This window comes from Chrysemys picta, chromosome 1 (assembly GCF_011386835.1).
Source record: "Chrysemys picta bellii isolate R12L10 chromosome 1, ASM1138683v2, whole genome shotgun sequence".
NCBI lineage: Eukaryota > Metazoa > Chordata > Testudines > Emydidae > Chrysemys > Chrysemys picta.
This window is the reverse complement of record NC_088791.1, coordinates 145,839,175-145,867,084: the sequence shown is the minus strand read 5'-3', so window position 1 is coordinate 145,867,084 and position 27,910 is coordinate 145,839,175. Positions and strand designations below refer to the sequence as shown.

The window sequence follows — 27,910 nt, the reverse complement described above, 5'->3', positions numbered from 1 at the left end:
CTTTTAGCATACCAGACCCCCAAGGGGTCAGACTTTTCCACAAGTGTAGGCCAACATAGCCACAGTGCCTCTGAGACTGTCCCTTCGGCTCCAGCACCACCTGTTTCTCAACGTTAGCTCTGAAAGGCAAGTCTGCCTGAGCTAGACTTTTGACTTTCTACTCCCTTCAGACACCGATACATATCAGTAAGCACTTGCAGCAACATCAGGCAGCTTGTTCAACCCAGCTTCAGTTTTAATAGTCAACTGGAATAGAGCATCAGGAAGTACTTAGGTTATCAAAGAGTTGTTACTGGCAGAAGCAGGGCTCTACCAAGCTCTCCTTCAGCAGAATCCATCTTGACTCACTCTCTCTGTCCCTTTGACTCTGAGTCCCAAATGACAGCTGTGTATCTGAGAGCCTTGACACATTCAATCCATTGTTCTTCAGCTAGTCTTTTTTGCTCTGCTTTCTGGCAGAGAGGTGGGTGGAAGTAACTTGCTTTAAAAGTTAATCTTTAGTCATTGAGGTTTCTGTTGTCTCTGTAGAGTCTTCCATTAATGGTTGATTCCAGCCACCTCCTTTTGGCACACTCATACCACACCAGACAGCTGTGACCCAAACACCTCAGCTCCCTTTCTCTGTTCCAGGAGAAGCATTTTAATCGTTCTGCATCCAGGGGGTAACACCACCAACTCAAATGGGTCAACTGAGACCCATACTGTTAATAAAATATTACAGAAAATTCCCACTTTTATCACAAGCCTGATTCTGATAAAGTTTTGCAAGGCCTCAGGATTGATAATAAAATCATGCTCTGTGCATATAATATTCCTAGCAAACAAGCTGCAAGTAAGAAACAGAAGCTTTCTCTTATTATCTTTGCTATTCTTTTCTCTCTACCTGTATGTCAATCATTTGTTGTTGTTTTTTTAAGGAAACAAAATGATACAAACTACTGCCACTCAAAATCTGCTACCAAAACAATAACTAACCTTTTTTCCTCTGACAAGGACATTTTAAAATCACCTTTACTACCACCTAAAATACGGAGAGATGAGGACATTTCTTTTAAAAGACTGTATACCGCTAAAAGAGACAAGGGAAATAGTACAAGTTTCACCAAATGCTTTAACTTTTTTTTTAATTCATGAGACAAGGGTGAGGTAATATCTTTTATTGGACCAATTTCTGTTGGAGACACAAAAGCTTTCAAGCTTACGCAGAGCTTGAAGAAGAGACCTGTGTAAGCTCGAAAGCTTGTCTCTCTCACCAACAGAAGTTGGTCCAATAAAACATATTACCTAACCCACCCTGTCTCTCTAATATCCTGGAACCAACACAGTTACAACAGTGCATACAACATTTTTTATTCAAGTTTAATAAAAGGTTAACTATTGACTGTTGTTTACAAGTCTGTGCAAACCCAGACCATGCTTAACTCAGATCGTTCTCTGAAAACATCCACTCAATGTGCAGCGGCAGTCAAAAAAGCGAATAGAATGTTGGGAATCACTAGAAAACAGATATATAATAAGACAGAAAATATCATATTGCCTCTATATAAATCCATGTTGCGCCCACATCTTGAATACTGTGTGTAGATGTGGTCGCCCCATCTCAAAAAAGATATATTGGGGAAATGGAAAAAGTACAGAGAAGGCCAACAAAGATTATTAGGGGTAAGGAACAGCTTCCACATGAAGAGGGATTAATAAGACTGGGACTTTTCATCTTAGAAAAGAGACAACTAGAGAGGGATATGATAGAGGTCTATAAAATCATGACTGGTATGGAGAAAGTAGATAAGGAAGTGTTATTTACTCCTTCTCATAACACAAGAACTAGGCGTCAACAAATGAAATTAAGAGGCAGCAGGTTTAAAACAAACATAGGCAGCGAGTTATATGGGACCAAGATGCCCATGCTCCACCAATATTCAGGAATGTGGGCAAAGCTCCACCAATGTTGGGGCTTATATTTTCAGAGCTGTCCCGTCCATAGGGCAGACCAGGGCAACCGGTGGGGCGGGGAGTAGCGGGACGGGCTGGGGCCGGGTCGCTTGCTGCTGCTGGTGCCAGGCCCCCTGCTAGCCCTCCAGGCCGCCCTGGTCCCTGCGTCCCTCTGAAGCACGGGGCCCCCCAAAGCACGGGGCCCAGGGCGGTTGCCCCCACTCCATCCTATGGATGGGACGGCTCTGCTTGGACGCATTATGGGCACCACCAAAAATTATACAATCCTGGCACCCGTGAATTCACAGTCAACTTGTGGAACTCTTTGCCAGAAGATGTTGTGAAGGTCAGGACTATAACAGGATTCAAAAAAGAACTAGATAAGTTCATGGAGGATAGGTCCATCAATGGTTATTAGCCAGGATGGGTAGGGATGCAAAACCATGCTCTGAAGTGTCCCTAGCCTCTATTGCCAGAAGCTGGGAATGGGCAACGGAGAATGCATCACTCGCTGATTACCTGTTCTGTTTATTCCTTCTGAAGCAACAGGCATTGGCCACTATTGAAAGACAGGATACTGGCTAATATGGACATTCTTATGGTTTTATGTAATGTTGTAACAATAAACAAGCATTTTAAAAACACCTTAACTCCTGCAGCTTGAAACAGGGACGGGAGAGCCTTCCCAAAAGTAAGGGGGACCCCAGCCTCTGCAACCCTTGCCCGTGCCCCTCCTCTTCCCCCCGAAGCCCTGCCCTCCCTTCCCCCTGAGGTCCTGCCCTGCCCCTTTCCCGCCAGGCCCCTCCTCTTCCCCCCAAGGCCGCCTCTTCCCCCAAGGTGTAGGGACATGGGGGGAAGAGGAGGGGAAGGCGGCGGAATCCGCCATGGTGAAAAGTGGGAGGGCCATGGCCCCCTGGGACCCTCCTGTTTTGGCACCACTGACTTGAGATACAAATTTACCAACAGAGCAGATATCCCTTGTCTTAATGAAAACACCTTAAAATTTGTTAGTCTGCTGCAAGTAAGCCACCTTGTATGTCAATAACGGCATTAACATTTACACTAATAACTTTGAGATGCAATATAATCAGAAATGAAGTCTATTACACCCTCTGGCATAAAGAATTTGCTTAATGAACATTATGCATATATTCTAAGGGGTTGCTATGGGAGACACAGAAGAGAGTTTAGCAAAAGGTGTGCAAATAAGCCTAACACTTTGTGGCATTTCTGCTATCTTAAAAAATACACCATTGCTCTCCAATAATGGGCTCAACTGGTAAATTTACACTGTACCTTAGTTCTCGATTGCATTAAACTATACAAATCTATCCATCTCTATCTGTTTTAGGGTTTTATGTTGCCAGCCCTTGCCTTAGTAGCGAAGTATCCTCCACATAAAATATACACCAATAGCAAAGTCCCTAGAGGACTTCATAGAATCTCTGGCTCTTCTCTATTTTGGGGGCGAAAATTTTACTTTGGGTTGTTGTTGTTTTCTTTGTAGGTTGATTTGTGGGAGGAGGGTGGTTGGAACTTCCCCAGAAAGCCTGTTTTCCAAAGATGGTGTGTAAAGTACATAACCATTTTGTTTTGTATAAATCACATGCAGTGAGTTTTACACATTGTAAATGCTTAATAGAGCCTCAGACCAGAAGGGATCCTTGTGATCACCTAATCTTTATAACACAAAGCCATAGGACTTCTCTGAATTAATTTCTGTTTGAACTAGAGCATGCCTTTTAGAACAATATCCAGTCTTGATTGAAAAATTGCCATGATGGACAATCCACTACATCATTAAATAAGTTGTTTTAATGGTTAATTATTGTTAAAAATCTGTGTCTTATTTCCAGTATTAACTAGCTTCAATGTCCGGCCACTGGATCTTTTTATAACTTTCCCTGCTAGACTGAAGAACCCATTTTATTCACCACGTAGGTACTTATAAACTGTGATCAAGTCTCCCCTTAACTTTCAGTTGTATTGTTCAGAAATTTCATCAGCTTCTGTGTGTTAAAATTTGAGCCACTGACATTGATGGGTTTAGTAATATGTTACAAGTGCTAGAGCATATGCTCAATCTCCAGACAACCTAAGAGGGCTTGAGCTTTCTATAATTACAATTACTGACAACCTGAACAAGTCATTTCATTTAAAAAATGCTCTCAGATAGACAGACTCACTATCCTCTTCAGATGCAGGTTCTCTCAGTTACCAATCAAAGCAAACTGTCTAGCAGCTTATTTACCATACTGTGGAAAAACAAGTCTTTTTTTCCTTTTTCTGTACGAACAGAAATCCCAATGATCACTCAAGGTCAAAAGTTTCCCATAGTTGTGGATGACAGATTGCCAAGTATAAAGTTAGTATTTTGTTCGCTAAGTGACGTCATTTATCTACTATGAAAGTTACCTTTTAAACTGTCAGGTGTATATTAGCTTACATAGTCTCCCTTAGTGAGCTCATTCCTAGTGAGAGTAGGGGCCCAAATATTGCCCAGAGCCAACCCTAATTTCCATGTACTACACAAGATTCATAGATTCATAGATTATAGGACTGGAAGGGACCTCGAGAGGTCATCGAGTCCAGTCCCCTGCCCGCATGGCAGGACCAAATACTGTCTAGACCATCCCTGATAGACATTTATCTAACCTACTCTTAAATATCTATAAGATGCTAATCATACTTTTAACTTTCACACTTGAAAATTATATATACCTATAAAAATTAAAGTTTATCACATACAATGCTGTATCTTGATTTAAAAAAAAAAAAAACAATCTGCTTTGTATACTGGACACCTAATCTCTGCTGACTTCATCTCTACAGTAAACTGGCCTCACTGAACTCCAGGAGGCTACATGTAGCTTGTGGCCATGTTTAGCATGTTGGCTATCCCATACTTGTTTCCGGAGAATTAAGAATCTTTTGAAAAGACAGTTACCTTTTCATAACTGGTGTTCTTTGAGATATGTTGCTTATGTCTATTCCACAGTAGGTGTGTGTGCTCGCCACATGCACTGGCGCCAGAAGTTTTTCCCCTAGCAGTACCCATAGGGGAGCACCCCTAGCGACCGCTGGAGTGGCGCCTCTATGGCGCAGTATAAGGGGCACTGCGCGCTCCCCCCACCCTCAGTTCCTTCTTTCCAGACAACTCCGACAGAGGGAAAGGAGGGCAGGATGTGGAATAGACATGAGCAACACATCTCGAAGAACACCAGTTACGGAAAATGTAACCGTCTTTTCTTCTGCAAGTGATTGCTCTTGTGTAATCCACAATAGGTGATTCCAAGCTATATCTGTTGGAGGTGGGTAGGAGTTCACAGACTCTCGGGACGGAGTACAGCCCTGCCAAACCCGACGTCTTCCCTGGTCTGGGAGACGATCACATAATGCGAGGTGAACATGTAAACTGAAGACCATGTGGCAGCCCTGCAAAAGTCCTGAATGGGGACATTGGCTAAAAAGGCAGAAGACGAGGCCTGTGCCCTAGTCGAGTGTGCCCTTACAATCGACGGCGGAGGGATTCCCGCCAGGTCATAACAGGAATGGATACATGAGGTGATCCAGTTGGAGAGCCGCTGAGTGGAGATCGTCCGACCCCTCATGAGTTCGGCCAAGATGATGACTCCACGATGTCTGAGGTAGGCCGCCACCACAGACATGCACTTTGTGAATACTCTGGGGGCAGTGGACAGGCCAAATGGGAGGACCGTAAATTGGTAGTGCTCCTGCCCAACTGTGAAACGGAGGAAGCCCCTGTGTCCCTCGAATATATGGATGTGGAAGTACGCGTCCTGCAGGTCGAGGGCGGCATACCAGTCCCCAGGATCCAGGGAGGGGATGATGGAGGCCAGAGAGACCATATGAAACTTGAGCTTTATCATGTACTGGTTCAGGCCTCACAGGTCCAGGATGGGCCTGAGCCCCCTTTGGCCTTCGAGATAAGGAAATAGCAGGAGTAGTACCCCTTGCGTTTGAACTCCGCTGGCACCTCTTCCACTGTGGTCCCTTGAGGCCGAGCGGTGCCTGGAACCCCTGTCAGTCGGAACCCAGCCAAACAACCTGATGGGGGTCGACGGTGACCGGTGTGGACTATGCACAGGACGGTCACTGAGCGGCGAACGGCGTCGGGAACATTCCCTCAACCACGAATGGTACCAACCAGGCAGTGACTGCGAGGATCGAAGCGGTGGCTTGCCTCTGGACCAGGGAGCCAATGGTGGCAGTGCCCCTGGTACCAGGGGAGACATAACATCCCGGGCCGCTTGCAGGGCCTCCAGCGTGGAGGGCATCCGGACATCCGGGAAAGCCTGCATCGAATGGGCCGGGCTACTCCGCTCAACCTGAGTCAGAGGCCTGGAGGCCGACGGGGACCAAGAATTGCCCAAAGTCAGTCTAGTCTGTCCCCGGTCTTGTTCTGCTGCCTCGGCAGAGAAGACCTCTTCTTAGCCTTCTTGGCATGCCCCGTGGATGGGGAGCAGTGCCGACTGGTGGAAGGCAGCAAAGGGTCGCCACTTACCAACACCGTGGTACCCGAGCCATTCTGATGGAGTCGGGGTCAACGCCGACTCCATCAGAATGGCTCAGAGTCGAATGTCCCTTTCCTTCTTGGTCTGAGGCTTGAAAGATCTGCAAATCTAGTAGCGATCGCTGAGACGGGTTTCCCCCAGACAGTGTAAACAGTCCGCATACAGGTCACTCACTGGCATCGGCTGCCTACAAGTGTCGCACGACTTAAAACCCGGGGCACGGGGCATGCCCCGACCCAGGCGCACTAAACTAAAGTGACACTAATCTAAATTACTTTAACTACAGGTACTACTAACTATGAATGAACAAGAGTTCAAGAGGAGAGCTGCAGACAAGCTGGAAGAGAGCAGTTCCGATGCACCTTCGCTGGCGGCAAGAAGGAACTGAGGGTGGAGGAAGCGCACAGCGCCCCTTATACTGCTCCATAGAGGTGCCACTCCAGGGGTCGCTAGGGGCGCTCCCCTATGGGTACTGCTAGGGGAAAAACTTCCGGCACCAGTGCACGTGGTGAGCACACACACCTATTGTGGAATAGACATGAGCAATCACTCAAAGAAGAAAGTGTGCAAATATAAAATGATTCCTTCTCCGGTGCTGTCTCTATACATATATGTCTATATTCTTTTTTACATTTAAAAACTGAGAAAAAGGAAAATTACTGAACTGTGAGCTCAACACCTCATTTTAAATGAGGACAAAGACCAAAGAAGCAAGTTACAGAATATATACAGAGTAGCATAAAATACTAACAAAACACTAGTAATAATATATAGGGTTTTTTCTTTATAAAAGCCAGTGTCCTAAAATTTAAAACAAAGATGAGCAACATTTCAGTACCTACATGGGGAACAGAATTTTGATAATACAGGTCACTTCAGTCTAGCACACAAAGTTCTAGCAAGAGCCAATGGATGGAAGACAAATTCTGACTAGAAGTAAATTGCACATGTTAACAGTGAAAATAATTAACCATTGGAACAATTTACCAGGGGTTATGGGAGATTCTCTGTCACTAGAAATTTTTAAATCAATATTATGCTAAAAGATATGCTCTAGTTCAAACAAATTAATTCAGGGAATTCATATGGCCTGTATTACATAGGAGAGCAGATTAGATTATTACAATGGTCACTTCCGGCTTTATAATCTATGAATCTATGACTGGGAGGAAAAAATTTAAACAGAAAAATGTAAGCAACAACTGGGAATTGTTTAAGATTATCTTACTAGACTCCGAAACCCCACAATTCCACTATTACAAATTGATGCTGATTTGATTTTAAAAATCACCATGGTTAAGAAAATGAAACCAGCAATGAAACATATGTATAAAAAATGGGGGAAAGGGAAAGTTGATAGCAATGACTGTGAATAAGAGGCTATGAAATATAGACAACTAATAAGAAAAACTAAAGATATCAGTGAAATATCTATAGCAGCTAGAGTTAACAATAAAAAGGAAGTATTAAAATATATCAGGGACAAAAGAAATCCCAGTACAGTAACTCCCCACTTAACGTCCTCTCGCTTAACATCATTTCGATCTTACGTCCCTGCTCAATTACAGAACATGCTCCATTTAAAGTTGTGCAATGCTTCGCTATAACGTCGTTTGGCTGCCCGCTTTGTCCACAGCTGGCAGCCCCCCCCATCAGCTCCCCTACACCCCCAACCCCCAGCACCTCTCACTTGCCGGCAGACCCTGCAGATCAGTGCCTTTCCCCTCCTCCCCCTGCCTCCTGCCACAGCAATCAGCTAGCTTGCGGCGTTCAGAAGGGAGGGGGGTGTTGCAGTCTATATGATTTTATAAAAATTTGATAATGAGTGAATATAATGTAACTGGAATATGCTTCATGCAAAAGGTCTCTTGTAAGGTGTCATAACTATAAAGGGAAGGGTAACAGCTGTCCTGTGTACAGTACTATAAAATCCCTCCTGGCCAGAGACTCCAAAATCCTTTTCCCTGTAAAGGGTTAAGAAGCTCAGGTAACCTGGCTGGCATCTGACCTAAAGGACCAATAAGGGGACAAGATACTTTCAAATCTTGGGCGGGGGGAGGCTTTTGTTTGTGTTCTTTGTTTGGGAGTGTGTTCGTTCTCGGGACTGAGAGGGACCAGACATCAATCCAGGTTCTCCACATCTTTCTAAACAAGTCTCTCCTATTTCAAACTTGTAAGTAAATAGCCAGGCAAGGCGTATTAGTTTTCCTTTGTTTTCTCAACTTGTAAATGTACCTTTTACTAGAGTGTTTATCTTTGTTTGCTGTACTTTGAACCTGAGACTAGAGGGGAGTCCTCTGAGCTCTTTAAGTTTGATTACCCTGTAAGGTTAATTTCCATACTGATCTTACAGAGCTGATTTTTACCTTTTTCTTTAATTAAAAGCTTTCTTTTTAGAACCTGATTAATTTTTCCTTGTTTTAAGATCCAAGGGGTTTGGATCTTGATTCACCAGGAGTTGGTGAAGGGAAGGAGGGGGAAAGGTTAATTTCTCCTTGTTTTAGATCCAAGGGGATTGGATCTGTGTTCACCAGGAGTTGGTGAAAGGAAGGAGGGGGGATGGTTAATTTCTCCTTGTTTTAGATCCCAAGGGGATTAGATCTGTGTTCACCAGGAGTTGGTGGGAGGAAGGAGGGGGGATGGTTAATTTCTCCTTGTTTTAAGATCCAAGGGGTTTGGATCTTGATTCACCAGGAGTTGGTGAAGGGAAGGAGGGGGAAAGGTTAATTTCTCCTTGTTTTAGATCCAAGGGGATTGGATCTGTGTTCACCAGGAGTTGGTGAAAGGAAGGAGGGGGGATGGTTAATTTCTCCTTGTTTTAGATCCCAAGGGGATTAGATCTGTGTTCACCAGGAGTTGGTGGGAGGAAGGAGGGGGGATGGTTAATTTCTCCTTGTTTTAAGATCCAAGGGGTTTGGATCTGTACTCACCAGGGAATTGGTGAGAGGTTTCCCAGGGCTTCCCAGGGAGGGAAAAATTGGGAAATGGTGGCAGCGGAACCAGAGCTAAGCTGGTAGTTAAGCTTAGAAGTTTTCATGCAGGCCCCTACATTTGTACCCTAAAGTTCAAAGTGGGGATCCAGCCTTGACATAAGGTATCATTACAAAGCTTATAATCTACTGAGTGTGATCATCCTATTTGTATAAATGTACCACTCTTGTATCTGAAACTAGAAATATGAAATATAACTCTGAGGGGCTATTGTAATTATGCAAAGTGTGGGCCATTAATGGTGGTTTGGAATCTTAATGGCTCCCATCAACCAGGACTTGCAGAGTAGGGGAAGATGTCGCTGCTGCTGCACAACGTGCTTCTCCTAGTCTACAGCACCTTCAGCCTCCATGCCTGCCTCATTGTCTCCAGTGCCAGTGGGCTGTGCCTGTGTGGGGTAAGGCGGGGACACCTCCCAACTATAGTACTGTACTGTACTGTATGGCAAAAAAAAAAATCCCTGGAACCTAACCCCCTCATTTACATTCATTCTTATGGGGAAATTGGATTCGCTTAAACATTGTTTTACTTAAAGTCGCTTTTTCAGGAACATAACTACAATGTTAAGTGAGGAGCTACTGTAATCTGCTAATGGATTCAGATGGTAAAATTTTCAATAATGAAGCAGAAAAGGCAGATGTGTTTCATAAACATTTCAATTCTGTATTTGGAAAGAAGCTGGATATGTATTCATACTTTTCAGTGATAATTAAACACCTTCTATTCCAACAATATTTAGACAGGATGTTAAACAGTATCTCCTAAATGAAAACATTTTAAAATCTGTAAAGCCACGTAACTTTCCCCTAAATTTTAAAGGAGTTGGCCAAGTATCTCTCTGAAACATAAAGTTGAGTTTTAACATAATTTAGAACACTGGGGAAGTTCCAGAGAAATGGAAAAAAGCTAATGTTGTAGCAGTATTTTAAAAGGGTAAATGGGATGACTTGGGAAAGCACAGGCCGATTAGTTTGACATTGATCATGAGCAAAATCATGGAATGGCTGTTATGGTACTCAGTCAATAAAGGATAGTAACATAATTAATGCCAGTCAACATGGTTTTATTAAAAAGAGATGTAAAACAAACTTTATACCCTTTTTACATGAGTTTCCAAGTTCGATTAACAAACCTAATTGTCCTGACATAATATACTTAGACTTCTGCAATGCATTTGAATTAGTACCACATGACATTCTGATTAAAAAACTGGTGCTATACGAAATCAATGAAGTACATATTAAATGGATTAAAGTCGGGTTAACTAACATCTCAAAGTAATTGTAAATAAAAATCATCCTCCAATGGAGGTATTCATAAGCAAGGTCCCACTCTGATCTCTTATTGGCCCAATGCTATTCAATATTTATAGATTTAATAGATTTTAAAACCCGAAAGCACCATTAAATCATCTCATATAACCTCCTGTATTTCACAGGCCTTTCAGTTTCACCCAATTATCCCTGTGTTCAGCCCAGTAACTTATGTTTGACTGAAGCATAATTTCCAGAAAGGCATTCAGTCTTGATGTCTTAGAGTATATTTACACAGCTGGCCTGGGTCAGCTCACTCAGGCTCGCTGGGCTCGGGCGATGGGGCTGTAAAATTGCAGAGTAGATGTGCGGGCTTGGGTTGGAGATTAAGATCTGGGACTCCATGAGGGGAGAGGATCCAAGAACCTGGGCTCCAGCTTGAGACCAAACATCTACCCTGCAATTATACAGCCCCACAGCTTGATTTGAAGACATTAAGAGATGGAGAATCCACCAATTTCCTTGGTAGTATGTTCCTGTTGTTAATCACCATCACTGTTAAAAATTTGAGCCTTATTTCTAATTTGAATTTGCCTGGCTTCAGCCTCCAGCCATTAGTTATTGTCATGCCTTTCTCCACTAGATTAAAGAGCCCTTTAGTTGCCAATATTTTCTCCCCATGAAGATACTTATACTCTGTAATCAAATCACCTCTCACTCTTCTTTTTGACAAACTAAACAGATAGATCTCCTTAAGTCTCATAGGATCATAGACTTTAAGGTCCGAAGGGATAGTCGTGCTCATCTACTCTGACCTCCCACACATTGCAGGCCACCGAACCTCACCCACGCCTGAAATAGAACCTTAATCTTTGGGTGAGTTACTGAAGTCCTCAAATCATGGTTTAAAGACTTCATGTTACACAGAATTCACCATTTTCACTCATTTAAACCTGCAAGTGACCTGTGCCCATGCTGCAGAGAAAAGCAAAACCGCCCCAAGGTCTCTGCCCATCTGACCGGGGGGAAATTCCTTCTCAACCCCAAATATGGCGATCAGTTAGACCCTGAGCATGTGGACAAGATCCACCATGCAGATACCTGGGAAAGAATTCTCTGTACTAACTCAGAGCCCTCCCCATAGAGTGTCCTGTCTCCAGCAGTTGGGGATTTTTACTACTGCCAGTCACCAATGGGCCACATGCCATTGTAGGCAATCTCATCATACCAACCCCTCCATAAATGTATCAAGTTCAGTCTTGAAGCCAGTTAGGTTTTTTGCCCCCACTGCTCCCCTTGGAAGGCTGTTCCAGAACTTCACACCTCTGATGGTTAGAAACCTTTGTCTAATTTCACAAGTGTCTTGCATCAAGGTTTTTTCTCTAGCTCACAACTAATTTTTGCGGTTCTTCTCTGCACCATCTCCAACTTTTCAATATCCTCTGTGATGTTCATCATTGATGCGAGCAAGGATGAAAAAGTCACAAGTGACATTCTTATCCATCCTGCTGGCAGAGGATAAGGGCCCAAGCAGAGACAGACTCATCCTCAAGTCAAATGCATGACTGCACAGACAGTGTTGACAGGAGGGCTTTGGCTTCCTTGACTATGGGATGCTGTTCCATGAAGGACTCCTGGGCAGAAATGGGGTCCACCTAAAGAAGGGGAAGAGCATATTGGGACACCGACTCGCCAACACAGCAAGACGGACTTTTAACTAGTTTCAAAGGGGGTGGATGACAAAAGCCCACAGATAACTATGCAAAGATGACCTTGACAGATTCCCAGAATTTGGAGAGCTGGGGGGAATGGAAAATTTCAATAGGGTCATATAAGCAACAAGAGGAAAACAGTGGATGAATGTGCTCAACTTCTTAGATGTGCATACACAAATGCGAGGTACTACGGAGAATAAACAGGAAGTACTGGAAGTCTTAGTACACAAGCTAAATTATGACTTAACTGATATCACAGAAACTTCATGGGATAAATCTCATGACTGGATTATTGGTATAGAAAGTACACCTTCCTCAGGAAGAAAGTCTCTAGGTGAAGATAAAAGGGATGGGGGGAAACAGGGGCAATGTCATTGTAGAGGTCTACCAGAGACCACCAAATCAGGAGGTGGTGGGTCAGACATTTCTAGAACAAATAACAGAAATATCTAAAACACAAGACCAGGTAGTAATGGGAGACTAACTACCCAGACATCTACTGGAATAATAATACAGCAAAACATAAAAATGTCCAGTAAGTTCTTGAAATTTGTTGGAACAACTTTTTGTTTCAGAAGGTGGAAGACATAATTAGGGGAAACGTCCATTTTACACTTGATTCTGACTAAGAGGAAGGAATTGGTTGTGAATCTCAAGGTGGAAGGCAACTTGGATGAAAGTGAATCATGAAATGATCGACTTCTTGAGTCTATGGAAGGGAAGGAGTGAGAGCAGCAGAATAAGGACAATGGACTTCAAAAAAGCGGACTAACAAACCCAGAGAACTGGTAGGTGAGGTCCCATGAGAAGAAAATCTAAGGCAAAAAGGAGTGCAGAAAAGTTGGCTGTTTCTCACAGAGACAATATTAAAGGCACAACAGCAAACTATCCCAGTGCAAAGGAAAAACAGAAAGAATAGTAAAAGGCCAATATGGCTGCATCAGGACCTCTTTAATGACCTGAAAATCAAACAGAATCCTACAGAAAGTGGAAACATGGACAGATTGCTAAGGATGAATTCCAAAGAATAGCACAAGCATGTAGGGACAAAATCAGAAAGGCTAATGCACAAAATGAATTACACCTAGCAAGGTACATAAAAGGCAATTAGAAGAGGTTCTATAAATACATTAGGATCAAGAGAAAGATGGTACTCAGGCAAGGAATCAATATTCTATAGTGAAAGAGACTTGTCTGTTGGACCTCATTTGCTGGAGACTGTGTAGTGAAGGAGGTAGGGGACTGCAGGAAGAGAAAGGTTTAACCATGAGATCAAAGGGTTGAAGTCTTCCTGGAGAACTAGATTATTTCCCTGCTTCTGTCACAAGGATCCTACATGATGCTGGGCAAGTCACTTACAATTAGTGGCCACCTAGAAAAAGGTTGGTGTGTTTTCCTCATTTTCTGTGACCTCACTTTGAGACACCTGGGATCTGAAGTGCTGAGCACTCAGAGCTGCAAGTTAAGTGAATGGGAACTATGCTTTGAATGTATAAAGTGCTATAAAAATACTAAGTAAAAAAAAAATCAAGTCCTAGAAGTCCCAAATTGGGTACCCAAAATTAGGGAAGATTTAAAAAAATGGACCTTATTCTATTAAGATTATTATTGTAGTGTTTATGGAACCCAGCTGAGATTGGGACCCCACAGAGTTAACCACGGTATAAACACAGAGTAGTAGATAGTCCCCGTGCCAGAAGCTTACAATCTAAATAGAGGAGACACAAAGGGTAAGAGGAAAGGAAACATACAAGTAGAGAGAAGTAAGTGGTGGTTTGCAAATGTCAAGTTGGTGTCATGATTTGTGTGTGTGTGTGTGTGTGTGTGTGTGTGTGTTTTGTTTGCTTTTATTCTTTTTGAAGGGTTTTACTGGGAGGGGGTTATCTAAAGAGAGACAAGCAAAGCAAAGGTTGAAATTAAAGGAAAAGGGAAAGAAAAAGGGAGAAGGGAGAGGAAGAAGGGGAGGAGGAGGGCAGGGGGAGTGAGGCTGATGCAAAAAGACTGAGGCAGGGGTTCAATGTGATAGGAAACAGCCAATCAGCAGAGGGAAGAGAATGTCCAGAGTAAAAACTGTAGAAAAGTATATCTGTGCCTCAGTTCCCCATCTGTAAAGTAGGGATAATACCACATCTTACCTCACAGGGGTTTTGCAAAGATGAATTCATTAATATTTGTAAAACATTCAGAATCTACAGTGATGTGTCACAGAAAAGCCCAAGAATAAATTGATAATTCTGTATTCAGTGCAGGGTTTGGATAGTGTGGAGTAAATAAGACATGGGGCCATGAAATTAATGATGAGGATAAAAAGAAACATTGAATAGCTATCAGAGTGGTAGCCGTGTTAGTCTGGATCTGTAAAAAGCAAAAAAGAGTCCTGTAGCACCTTACAGACTAACAGACGTATTTGGAGCATAAGCTTTCGTGGGTAAATACGCATGCGTCTGACGAAGTGGGTATTCACCCACGAAAGCTTATGCTCCAATACGTCTGTTAGTCTATTAGGTGCCACAGGACTCTTTGTTGCTTTTTATTGAATAGCTACTCATTCACTGTGCATCACCTGTAGTCTGCACAGAAGGAGGTAGGTGCTCTATGGGAAAAATGTATGTGATCATGTAATTAAAGACTTTATAACAGTGCATATGCACAAGGGGGTTGAATTAAGGTTGCATCCAACTATTGTCTATATTCTTATACTTAGGCTGTAGGCTCTTTGGGGCAGGGACAGTCTCTGTTACATGTTTTTACAGGGCTAGCAGAATGGGGCTCTGGCATCTAGGTGCTACCACAATACAAATAATATAACTTAAAAATCAATAAATCCAACATACTTGTTGCTGATTTCTAAGACTTAGAAAAATTAGTGCTCTGTCACACTTCAGAATTTGTTCTCATTATCTTTTGTTCATCTAGAACAAACAATGGGGTGCAGAAAGCTCAAAATAATCTAACTTGGGTCTCAGCAGAGAACTATGCATTGAACAAATACTGGGTTCTAGTTTTTAAACAAACAAATTTAATGTGGGAGCGTTGGGAAGTTTCCTGAAGTTTTTGAATGCCCAAGGAAGGTCTAGAACTTGTTGCAAGCAAAACCTAGTTTATGCTTTGTGTTTTAATACATTAAACACTTCCCTTGCACTGACTTCAAATTAATTGTCAATGTGGGAGAGGAGGGAAGATGGTAATGTTGGTATGTGCATATGAGTGTGGTACATTAGTTTCAGATTTAAGAGTTTAGAGGTATTAACTCTTTGAATTACTGCTTTGCAGTGGTCTGTAGCTTTATAGTTGAGTATTCCCCTAAATTTACAGGGATTTTCCCTCCTGTTCACTTTCCCCAAAAAATATTCACCAACAGCAGAGGCGCACGGAACACTTCTTCAGCTCAGAAGCTTGGGAAGAAGAGGATGAAAAGCAGTGTAGGTAGCACTACATAATTCTCCCTAAACCCTCGTTTCTCAATCTCTGTTGAGAAACTGTTATTGCAGACTTTCTTACGGAAGGCCATGTAATAATTACCATAGTCTACCCAATGCCTGGAGTGAACTCAAGTGTATTTTTTTAATACAGACAACAGTACAGTGGAAGAATTGCCGGAACAAACAAGAGTTCAAAGTGGAAACCTTTTTAAAATGAGAAACAGTCATGTAAGTTCAACAAACTAAAACGAATTATTAATAACCTAAATCTATTCTCCTGTGAGCCCAAACTGATGTCTTATAGTAGGCTAAATTCCGAGTATTTGGAAACAATAGTAAATATATTTTCTTTGATTGAACAAACTTTGTGATGCCAACCTCAAGCATAAGAAACAAATTAGTCAGGCTGCCCAAAATCAAGAGGGTTTTTTTTGAGAGAGAGGTTAAGTTACCTTATAGTAAGTGATGTTCTTTGAGATTTATTGTCCATATGCATTCTAATCATAGTATTGCAGACCCCTTAGCAATAGAGATCGGAAGTTTTTTTCTTGCTAGCAGTCCCCAGTTGGTCCTTATATGTTCAAGGAATAACCCACGCCCAAGTGCATTAAGGGGCAAGGCAAACCAAGTGCCTCTCAGTTCCTTATAATCATACTTAATTTTTTAAATGTGATTTTATAAAATGTTCATAACAGCAATGGCTGAAAATCTAAATAAAACAATTCCTATCACAGCCTGCAACAACCATCATCCCACACTGCCTGTTACCTCTTTAATTTTGTCCCTCTTCTCTCGGATGTCCTTATCTGTTGGGTCTTCACTGTTTATCCCTATGAGGTTTGGTACTGGTACAGGTGGCAGAGGCTTGCTCTCTTTCTTCTTCATTTCTTGGGCTACTTTGTTCTTTTCTGTCTGAATCTCTGCTCGAATCTCATCTCGAGATTTCTTCAGCTTCTCTTTTGCCTCCTCTAGAGCTTTTTCATGATCTGCTCGGATCTTATTTCTCAGGCGTTCCTCTTCTTCTCTAAAGAAACAAATGGTAGTCAGAGCCTGGCTTCATAAAGGACACAACAATTGTGACATTAAAGAGAAGAAGCCATATTCTGCATTGGTTTACAGTAAGCAATTATGTTGACTTAGAGTTACACAGAAGTATGTCAGTTTAGAATTTAGTCCCAGTTCTCAAACCGATTCCACACAGTTTCACTTTAGTGCCTTATTTGTTCACGAACCATGAGAGCACTCATCTTTCTGAGGCAGTGACTGGTTATTGCAAAGCAGGTCTCAGTATTTTTCCTTGCCCTTTCATTCAACAGATAAGAAAGAAAAGGCCCCATGTTCTGAATTTCATCTACAGGGCTGACACATGGTTTCATAAATGCATCTCTCCCCCTATATAGAACACACAAAATTATGCTTAGCAATGACCTAATTAAAAAAATACCAAGAGGGCTCTTCCCTACCTTTTGCTCAATAAAGGGTTGCATCAACAACCTGTTTTATGTGTAACACAGCAAATTGCAGTCACTAGGGTTACCATATTTCAGCAAGCAAAAAAGGACAGGAGGAGCCCCGCCCTAGCCCCGCCCCGTCCTGTCCTAGCCCCGCCCCTGCCCCTCCCACTTTCCGCCCCCCTTAGAGCCCCCAACCCTCTCCCCGCTCCTTGTCCCCTGACTGCCCCCTCCTGGGACCCCTGCTCCTAACTGCCCCCCAGAACACCACCCCCTACCTAAGCCTCCCTGTTCCTTATCCCCTAACTGCCCCCTCCTAAGATCCCCCCCCCACCCTAACTGCCCCCCAGGACCCTACCTCCTACCTGTACCCTGACTGCCCAAAACCTTATCCACACACACCCCAGAAAGCCCTCCCCCGAACTCCCGGATCCCCCCCGTCTCTTGACTGCCCCATCCAAAACCTCCCTGCCCCTTCTCCGACCCCCTGGCCCCCTTGTTGTTGGCCTTCGCCTAACGTCTCTGTGAGCCGTTCGTCCCGGAAGGCTGGCTGGCAGGGGAGGAAGAGCGAGGGAGGAGCTCCAGACTGCTGGTGCGAACTGCAGGAGGCGATCTGCAAATGCAGGGAGGGAGGGAGGGAGTGATCTCTGCTGCAGGGGAGGCGGAGGACGTGCTCTCTCTGGCTGTCGGAGCCCCATGTAAGTGACACCATCCGGCCGGCTGCCCTGTTAGCCGCGCACGCTCTGCATGGGGGCGGGGGGGAAGTCCGGATATTTACAAATTCCCCCCGGACACTATTTTTAGCTCAAAAAGCCGGACATGTCCGGGGGAATCTGGACGAATGGTAACCCTAGCAGTCACCCAAGTCATTCAGGAGACATGACCTGCAAAAACTACAGGTCCCAGCACAGCAAGTCCCATCCTGGTGGATCATGGCATGCTGAGAACTGCAGTCTCTGAAAGCAGCAAAGCTGAATTTGGACCGCTCATTTTGGGCCTTCCAGAATTAGTTTTCATCCAACTATAAAGTGATTTAAAATTTTAAAGTTTTAAAAAGCTGTGCCCTCTGGTATTAAAGTCTGCTATCACTGTCCAACAAATCAGCTGCTTAGCGATATTATAAAGATCTACACCAGTGTTCCCCAAGATATGGAGGGCATCCTCCTGGGGGGAGGAGGGAGAGGAAGGACTAGCTGGGAGTGGGGGGGCACAGAAAGTATATACATTAACATGAGTAAGCCTTTAACAACACATTCCAGGGCAGCAGGGGTTGGTACGATTGGTTTTATTTTCCTGGACTGGAGCTCAGCTTCCAAAAGTTTGGGAAATACCACCTTAAATTATAAAGCAAATTATATAAAATACAAAAGCCGTGTTAAAATAACCTTCACTAGCATGGAGCAGAAACTTTCCCAAAGCACTGCAGTGAGCTCATACTGAACGTCTATCATAAAAAGGGGTTGAGGCCCCTTTGAAAACTTGGGTATAAAACTAGGGAAGTTTGCCTCTCCGCAACACAATTTTTCCAATTACCAAAATGCACTTAAGTCAATCAGAGTTCGAGGAGTGGTAGGAATGCAACACGGAGATTTCAGAGTGTAAAATGTTGCTACAACCTTCCAAACTCACTACTCTCGAGTTGTTTTCCCCACATGTGTTAAAGATCAAACTGCTGACATCTCCCCCTGTGCTGTGCAAATGGCGCTCAGAATAAAAGAGCAGCCCGATTGTGCGGGAAACGAGGGCTGGAAGCTGGAAACAATAATTGCTTGTCTCCGTTGCACATTCTCTGCAATCAAAATCCAAAAAGCAGGAGAGAGTTTGGGTGCAGAAGGGGTGAAAGGTTGGGCTCTGGGAGGGAGTTTGGGTGGGGGAAGGGGTCTGGGGTGCAGGCTCTGGGCTGGGACAAGGGGTGGGGGTGCAGGAAGAGGGGGTGGGGGTGCACACTCTGGGAGGGAGTTTGGGGGCTGGGAGAGTGTGGGGAGGGGGTGCAGGCTCTGAGAGGGAGTTTGGGGGCAGGAGGGGGTGTGTGTGAAGGGGGGTACAGGCTCTGGGAGGGAGTTCAGGAGCTGAGTGGTGTGGGGTGGAGGTATAGGCTCTGGGAAGGGGTCAGGGGGTGCAGCACTTACCTGGGGCTCCAAGGCGGGGCAGGGGGCCTCCGTGTGCTGCTGCCCCCAGGCACCGGCCCCACAGCTTCCCATTGGCTGTAGGGGCGCTCAGGGCGGGGGCAGCACACGAAGGCACAGCCCCGCACCGCCTTGGGGCCGGCAGACACATGGAGCGAGCAGGCAGATGCCGCTCAGCTCCGCTGAGCTGCCAGGGCCCAGGGCCATTGTAAATCTCCTGGAAGGGGGGAGCGCCCGGGGCGGCAGGCAGGGCCAAGGGAGAGACCTGGCCCAAAAACTGCTGGAGGCCTGCGGGCCACATTGGGAAGGTTCACAGGCTGCAGATAGCCCGCGGGCCGGGAGTTTGAGACCCCTGATCTAGGGTGAGAAATACTATTTGTAATCAATTTCTTTAGTGAAACTAGCTTAATTTGTGTGTTTGATTTCATTTGATTAGTAATATGCTTTGTTCTGTTTGCTACCTCTTTTACCACTTAAAATCTGCCTTTTATAGTTAACAAAATTTGTTTTGTTTATTATTAAACCCAGTTAGGTAATTTCTAATTGGTGGGAGGGGGGTAAGAAGTGTGCACACCTTTCTCCACATTGAGGGAGGGGGCAAAATTCATAATATATCTTTGTGTCTGCAGTCCAAGGGAGGTGGACATCTGAGTGCTGGAGCAAGTCCCTTAAACTGAGTCTTCCTAGAGCTGATCTGCAGCTGGATTTGGCCCTGCCAGTGTGTGTGTAAGAGGAGGTTTTAAGAGCCTGGCTCTGCAAGACAGGTTAAAGGGGGCCCATGCTGGCAGAACAGGTAGACTCAGTGATATCTCAGCACCATCAGGTGGCTTCCCAAGGGGTCCAACCTGTCACAGTACCTTATACCCAAAAATATTTAAAAAATTCTCTGATCATCTCTCTGAACTATTAATATGGATTTTTAGCAAATGTTGGAACACTGGTAAAGAGCATAGGAAAAAAAATAATGTTGTACCAATATTTTAAAAGAGTAAATGGAATGACCCAGGAAACTACAGACCAGTTAATCTGACATTGGTCACAGGCAAAATCATGGAAAGGTTGATATGAGAGGCAATTAGTAAACAATTAAAAGATGGTAGCATAATTATTGCTCATCAACATAGTTTTATGGTCTTGTCTAACAATGTTTTTTGATGAAATTACAGGTTTTTTTGATTAAGGTAACTGAATCCTGCAAACAGTTAAAAGTAACAGTCTGCATGCAGCTAACAGGCAAGTGACAGCTACAGTATTTGCTCTTGGTAAAAATCAATCATTATGCTGTGACAGTGAGAAACTAAAAGCAACACAGAATATGCAATTATGGAAAGAAAGAATGCAGAGTCCTATGCCCAGACAGAGAGTGGAATCAAACTATAGAGAATTTAAGGAAATGTAAAGGCACTGGCACTACTGCCTTTCTTGCCCCATCTGTACCTTTGGGAAGAAGATAATAGCTAGCCTGATTTGTATTCCCACCCCTCCACACACACCTCTCCCTCGTAAAACCCTTTTGGTACAATGTGGCCAGTGATAATGTTAATGATTATACATCTCTCAAATTGTTTGTTAAAAGTTTGTGCTAGTGTTAAGTCATAGAAGGCTAAACATGGCGCTGGATGCCACTCACCACCCAAATCCATGAAAATATGTTTGTTAAGTTTGTTTGTGCTAGAAACAGAATTCTCCCGCTGATCTAGCGCTGGACTACACCGTGGGTTAGGTTGATATAGTGGAGTCTCTCAGGGGTGTGGATTTTTCATACCCCTCAGAGACGTAGCTATACGAAAGTAAATTCCTAGTATAGATCAGGCCTAAGTTAAAAAGCTGGAACAGTAAAACTCTTGTGCTAATTAACCAATATATTGCTGCACATAAAAGAAAAAGTAGAAAAAAAGGCAAACAAAATTCTTCAAATCCTTAGATAAAGAAAAGTATTGGTATAAAATGTTTTCTTTTTAACCTAGTTAATAGTTGTTGTTTTGCTGCAATAATTCAAAAAAAACAGGATTCTGGATGAACTTTAACTGTTATTAACTGCAGTTATTAACTCAGTTTTTTTCCCTCTGAGGCATCCACTCTATTCAGCTTATATGTTGTTTTTTTCTCTCAATAACCAACCGCTATAACCTTTTATATATTTCTCGCTCAGCTGGGTATGTTGAATTGTTCATTGTTATTAGTGTTTTGGAACACTAGTTCTACTTGTCTATCCTTATTGCTTTTATCCATATTGCTTATGTATATTCCATGTCACATAACCTTTTTTATTTTTTGTTTTAACTTTTATTTGGGTTTTACTTGTGGTGCAACAAAAAATAATTTTGCTAATAACTATAATTATTTGTGATATGACACTTTTGATTAAGGTAAAAAAGGCCTTTAGTAAGTTTATTTTCAGGATGTAATAAGTTTGTCAGTTATAAAGTTATTTTGGTTTATATTTTGTAGGTACCTTTGTTTGTAAATGCTCAAAATATGAGGGGACCCCACTCAGGGTAATATAATCTCCCCAAGAGAAAATGTATGAATGCTCAGCCCTCAAACAAAATATAATCTCAGTTTATATACTTCTGGCTAATTTACCAACTAAGGGGCATCAAAAATCTGAAAATCCACATTAATCAGTTAAATTGTTTAAAGGGAAAACATAATATTATTAATATTTTGCAAAATGTTTTTGTTACTGGAATATTTTCTAAAATGCTTGTTAAATTATGAACTTAAACTGTACTGAGACAGTGCAATTTCCAGGAATGACAGATTTTCTCAGAAGTTTATACCTGAATAGACAGAAATAGCTGCTCCTTTATATGCTTTACTTACAGGTAGCAGCTGAAAATGAAATGCAAAATTGACTACAGCGGTCACTAATTGAAACAGGCATTAGCCTCAGCTCCTATGTTGATTCAATCTGATTATTCGCAACCATTGCAACAGAGATAACACTGGCAGCTGCTTTGGGTCAACACAGGAATTCAAAAGCAGACCAATTGCTTATGCATCTCAGGTATTAGCTTCTGTAAAACAAATATTCTTGGTGTGAGAAATATATGTTGGCTACCTTTTGGGCTGTTATGCATTTTGCTTACATTGTGGGACTGTCATCTTTGATTATCAATACGCTGTACACTCCAGTATCATTCTTGTTATTGCGCAAGTATTAAGGAAAACACTAAAAAGAATCAGTTAATAATCAGTATAATTATGAAGTTTATATTTAAATTAAAGTATATATTAAAATGTATAGTTATATATGAAACAATGGGTACATATATATTCATAAATATTCAAAAAGCTTTAAAAAATACTCCAATGGAGAAATGCCTGGCCTCGTTGCCAATTAATATTTGCTGAATCAGTACAGGAATGAAACACAACTAGTCACAGAGATTGATATCCTCTGGAATCTAGCTGTGTAGCTATGTCACCTCTTGATTATAGTTACTATACAGAAGACTTGCAAGTACAGCATATTTTTCACTTTTCCTGCCAATAATTGAAAAAGAAAACGCATTTATGAAACAATAGTACAGGCTCATTCGGTAGGGGTCCTCAAAAACTCTTTTCAAGTACTGTGTCCAGGTACCTCAGACACTGGTAAAACACTCACATGAATGATGGCAAGGACCCATTCTGGCCTGCTGCTCAGAATTGCAAGCCAGACTGATCTGCCAGTGTGATACCCTAGGGTCCACATAACCCAGCTCTGGTATAAATCACAGTAATGAGCCAAAAACCAATGGAAGGCCTCATCTTGACTTCCCAGTATGGCTGAGTACCTGGAATGTACATCAAACACATGCCATGTATGTGGGAAGTGGAGAATACTGTGTAAAAAAAAAAAAAAGTATGGAGATATATCTATTGCATAGAACTAGAAGGGACCCTGAAAGGTTATTGAGTCCAGCCCCCTGCCTTCACTAACAGGACCAAGTAATGATTTTGCCCCAGATCCCTAAGTGGCCCCCTCAAGGATTGAACTCACAACCCCCTGGGTTTAGCAGACCAATACTCAAACCACTGAGCTCTCCCTCCCCCATGTTACATAACAGTTACAACAGAATTAGAGAGGGAAAGTATTCCCAATTAACCAGTTCAATTGGTGTTTTATTCCTAAATTCAAAACTATAAATAGATTAATCAAAATCAAACCCACACTCAAATTTGTGGAGTCAGGAGTAATAAGTCACCCATGCTTTGGTCTAAGGCTATGTAATTACTCCCTAACTTTACAACACCTGTTGCTAAATTAAATATACATTTAAAGTCTGTTAAAACAAAATACTTAATTCACATGCAAGAAAAAGATCAATACATGTTAAAACCAGTTAGCTAGTGAAATCAAATAAATACAATTAGGAAACATCCAGCTGTGGCATTGTTGTGGATACAAACATTGATAACTGTAGTAATGCTTATAATGTGTTGTAAGATAAAGTGTATGTTAAAGGATTGGCAAAAGAAACAGGAAAGGAAATAAGCACTGGAGGATACCACTTTACTCCATCATGTAAAGTAATCAACACCCTTGAAAACAGTACATTTCCAAAGGTGTCAAAAGGGGGGAACTGCACCTGGAGTACCATAAAAACAACTAAATATCAAGCCTCTAAAATCAAGACACACACACACACCCTCAAAATGCAACACAGGAAAATTTCTAATGACTTTTTTTGTAATGATTTACAATCAAAACTGGACTTTGAATGAAAAACCCATGTTTAAAGAAAAAAAGAATTGCTGACATTAATCAGTATGCTCTCCAAACCATCCCAACAAATAAAGGTGAAAGCACATACTAACATACAACAATGAAGTATAAAAAATGAAGGACTCCTAAATAGTAAGATTATAAGCTTTGTTAGCTATATTTTAATGATTTCTAATTATGGATAGTGAATGAGTTTAAGTGAGGTCACACTTAGCATGTTTTTGACTATTCTTCTTTGATATTAATTGCTGATTTGTTTAAAATGATATTGCTGGCAAGATAGGTAATGTGTTATGTTGGAAGACATAACTAAGAGGTACACAAATAGGCAATGATAATTAAAAAACCCGTTTTCTGGGATAACCCAGGCCTGACTGACACAAAACAACATGAAAGAGACAAGATAGAGGAGGTAATATCTTTTATTGGACCAACTCTGATCGGTGGAAGATACAAGCTTTCAAGCTACACAGTGCTCTTCCTCAGGTCTTTCATATCCTGGGTCCAACATGGCTACAACAACACTGCAAACAAAATAACATGACATAGAAACTGTAAAACCATCAGTAAAAAATACAGAAGTTAGGTAACTAATGCTTGCTCATGCGTAATGTATGGTTATATAAAAAATAAAGAACTGATGTGCTAAAAGCCAATTGCAAAAAGGTGAAGTAATCTGGAATGTGGAAATGTATAAAAAACTCAAGTGAACAATGCCCAAATAGGAGAAACACCGGATCAGAAGCTGAAGGAACAAGACTAGAGGACCAGACCAAGGGAACAGAAGAGGCGATGATCATCATGAAGTATAGAAGGACTTCCTAGTGCCCTGGAAAGTGGTAACTTGAGTCCCTACCATTTCCATCTTGTTTGTTGTTTGTCATCTGGCAGAAATGTATGTTCAGACACTATACATAACAATAAATCTGTCTGAAATTGTATTAAAAAAAGGCAAACATTGCGTGGACTTATCAGTTTCCCACTTCACCCCCAACATCTAGGTGACATTCTGATAACAATAGGGTTACCATATCTATTAAATAAAAAAAGAGGACCCTCCACGGGCCCTGGCCCCGCTCATTTCCCCACCCCGGCCCCGCCCCAACTCCGCCCCTTCCCCACCCTAACTCCGCCCCCTACTCCCTCCCACTCCCAGCCACGGGTTAAGGGCTGCCCGAGCGCTACCGGCTTCACTGTTTGCCGGGCAGCCCCCAGACCCTGCGCCCCCGGCCGGCGCTTGCCCAGCGCAGCTGGAGCCCGGGAGGGGAAGCGCCCAGCCGGGGGCGCAGGGTCTGGAGGCTGCCCGGCAAACCGTGAAGCCGGTAGCGCTTGGGCTTCGGGCAGCCCCCTTGCCTCCGGACCCTGCGCCCCCAGCCGGGCACTTCCCCTCCGGGGCTCCGGTGGCGCAGGGTCCGGAGGCATGGGGGCTGCCCGAAGCCGGTAGCGCTCGGGCAGCCCAGCTCTGTTTAAGAGCCGGGCTGCCTGAGCGCTACCGGCTTCGGGCAGCCCCCATGCCCGGCTCTTAAACAGAGCCGAAGAGTCAGGGGAGGAGCAGAGCCGCCGCAGCTGGAGGCTCTGCTCCTCCCCTAACTCTTCGGCTCTGTTTAAGAGCCGAGCTGCCCAGCGCTACCGGCTTCGGGCAGCCCCCGTGCCTCCGGACCCTGCGCCGCCGGAGCCCGGGAGGGGAAGTGCCCGGCCAGGGGCGCAGGGTCCGGAGGCATGGGGGCTGCCTGAAGCCCGTAGCGCTCGGGCAGCTCGGCTCTTAAACAGAGCCGAAGAGTCCGGGGAGGAGCAGAGCCGCCATTTTCCCGGACATGTTCGGCTTTTTGGCAATTCCCCCGGACGGGGGTTTGAGTGCCGAAAAGCCGGACATGTCCGGGAAAAAAAGGACGTATGGTAACCCTAGATAACAACTTAGCACTATACAAAAACCAACTGAGCCCATATTTAGTGGATTAAAAACTACTTAACTGACAGATCTGAAAACATAATTGTAAATGGGGGAATCATTAGCTTATGGATTTTTTTCTAGTGGGGTCCTGCAGAGATCTGTTTAATCAATTCAATGTGGCCCAATGATCTGGAAGAAAATATCAAATCATTGCTTCCAAAAGTTTGCAGATAACGCAAAACTTGGTAGAGTGGTAAACAATGCAGGAGACAGGTAATATATACACAGTAATCTAGATCTTTGCAGGCAGATCTATAAAAACAACATGCATTTTAATACAACCAATGCCAGTTCATATGTCTAGGAACAAAGAATGCAGGCCATTACAACAGAATGGGGGACTATATCCTAGAAAGCCACATCTCTGAAAGAGATACAGAGATCATGGTGGACAAGCCACTCAACATGCATTCCCAATGCAATGCTATAGCCAGCAGTTCTCAAACTGTGGATTGCAACCCCGTTTTAATGGGGTTGCCAGGGCTGGCATTATTAGACTTGCTGAAGCCCAAACCCCACCGTCTGGAGCTGATGCTGAAGCCTGAGCCCCACTGCCCAGGTCCAAAGCCAAAGACCAAGAGCTTTAGCCCTGGGTGGCAGGGCTCAGGTTATAGGCCCTCCGCCTGGGACTGAATCCCTTGGGCTTTGCTTCCCCCCACCCCCAGCCTGGGCAGCAGGGCTTGGGCAGGCTAAGGCTTCAGTCCCCACCTCCTGGGGTCATGTAGTAATTTTTGATGGCAGAAGGGGGTTGCAGTACAATGAAGTTTGAGAACCCCTGCTATAACAAAAGGAGCTAACATGATTCTTGGAAGGATAACAAGGGGAATATCAAGGAAAAGTAAAGGGGTGGTATTACCTCTGCATAGGGCGTTAGTGAGACCATTACTGATATACCATGTCCAGTTCTGGTGTCCTAACTTCTAAAAAGATTCATTGCCTAGAAGGTGAAGCTAGATAAATCGGATGGGAAATATAGGTATACTTTTTTTTTTTTATCAGTGAGGATAATTAACCATTGGGATAATTTACCAAAGTTCATGGTGGATTCTCCATCACCAGCAACTTTAAAATCAAGATTGGATGTTTTTCTAAAAGACCTAGGAATTATTTTGGAGAAATTCTATGGTCTGCATTATACAGCAGGTCAGACTAAATGATAACAGTTCCTTCTAGGCTTGGAATCTATGAAAGTTCATACTAGAACTAAGGTGTAAGTTTTTAACAAAGTGTAATTGACATTTGAAACAACCTTTCAAGGCATTTGGTGGATTTTCTATCCCTTCGAGTCTTTACATTTTTTATCACTTTTATAAAATTGTAGTTTTTAATGACGGGCATTGAAGTGCCTTCATCTGTCAGATTATTATTTTTGTTCTCACTATGCTTGTGTGATTTGTAAACAGTAAAAGTGACTTCTTTGCAAACTTGATAAGAGAGTAAATTCTTTCTTCTCAGAGACCTTGTATGTAAATTTTATAGAATTTTTAGATCCCATAGAGTAGAAATTATGTATACTGAAATTATATTACAATATAATAGATCCCAACCACATTAGCTAAAATATGCTTGGATCTCTGAAAATGAGATAAAATGATATTAGCTTTAGAACTGGTCAAAATGTTTAATGAAATTATTTTTTGGCCAAAATATGCTTAATGAAAAAATTTTATGTAAAAAATTATTTTTGAAGTTCTTTATTAAGAATGTTTCATCAATTTTATTTCAATTTTGTCTCACCATGAACTTTTTTTTTTACTAGTCTTTATTTCTCACATGTCATGTGCTATAATTGTTATTCTTTATTGGACAAGTGCCATAAA

The 27,910-nt window shown here is 42.9% G+C and overlaps 1 protein-coding gene across 6 annotated transcripts in view; it reads right to left on the bottom strand.

Moving 5' to 3' along the window:
• Positions 1-27,910, bottom strand: part of MAN1A2 (mannosidase alpha class 1A member 2) — a 300,076-nt gene that overhangs the window by 214,916 nt on the left and 57,250 nt on the right. For all 6 annotated transcript variants that reach the window (XR_255681.4, XR_010599037.1, XM_042852063.2 and 3 more), the window contains exon 2: positions 16,617-16,872. Coding sequence is in view for 4 of the 6 variants with exons in the window: in XM_005292739.4 (XP_005292796.1) it covers positions 16,617-16,872 (256 nt within the window). In the remaining 2 variants the exon portion in view is untranslated. The remainder of the gene's footprint in view (positions 1-16,616; positions 16,873-27,910) is intronic.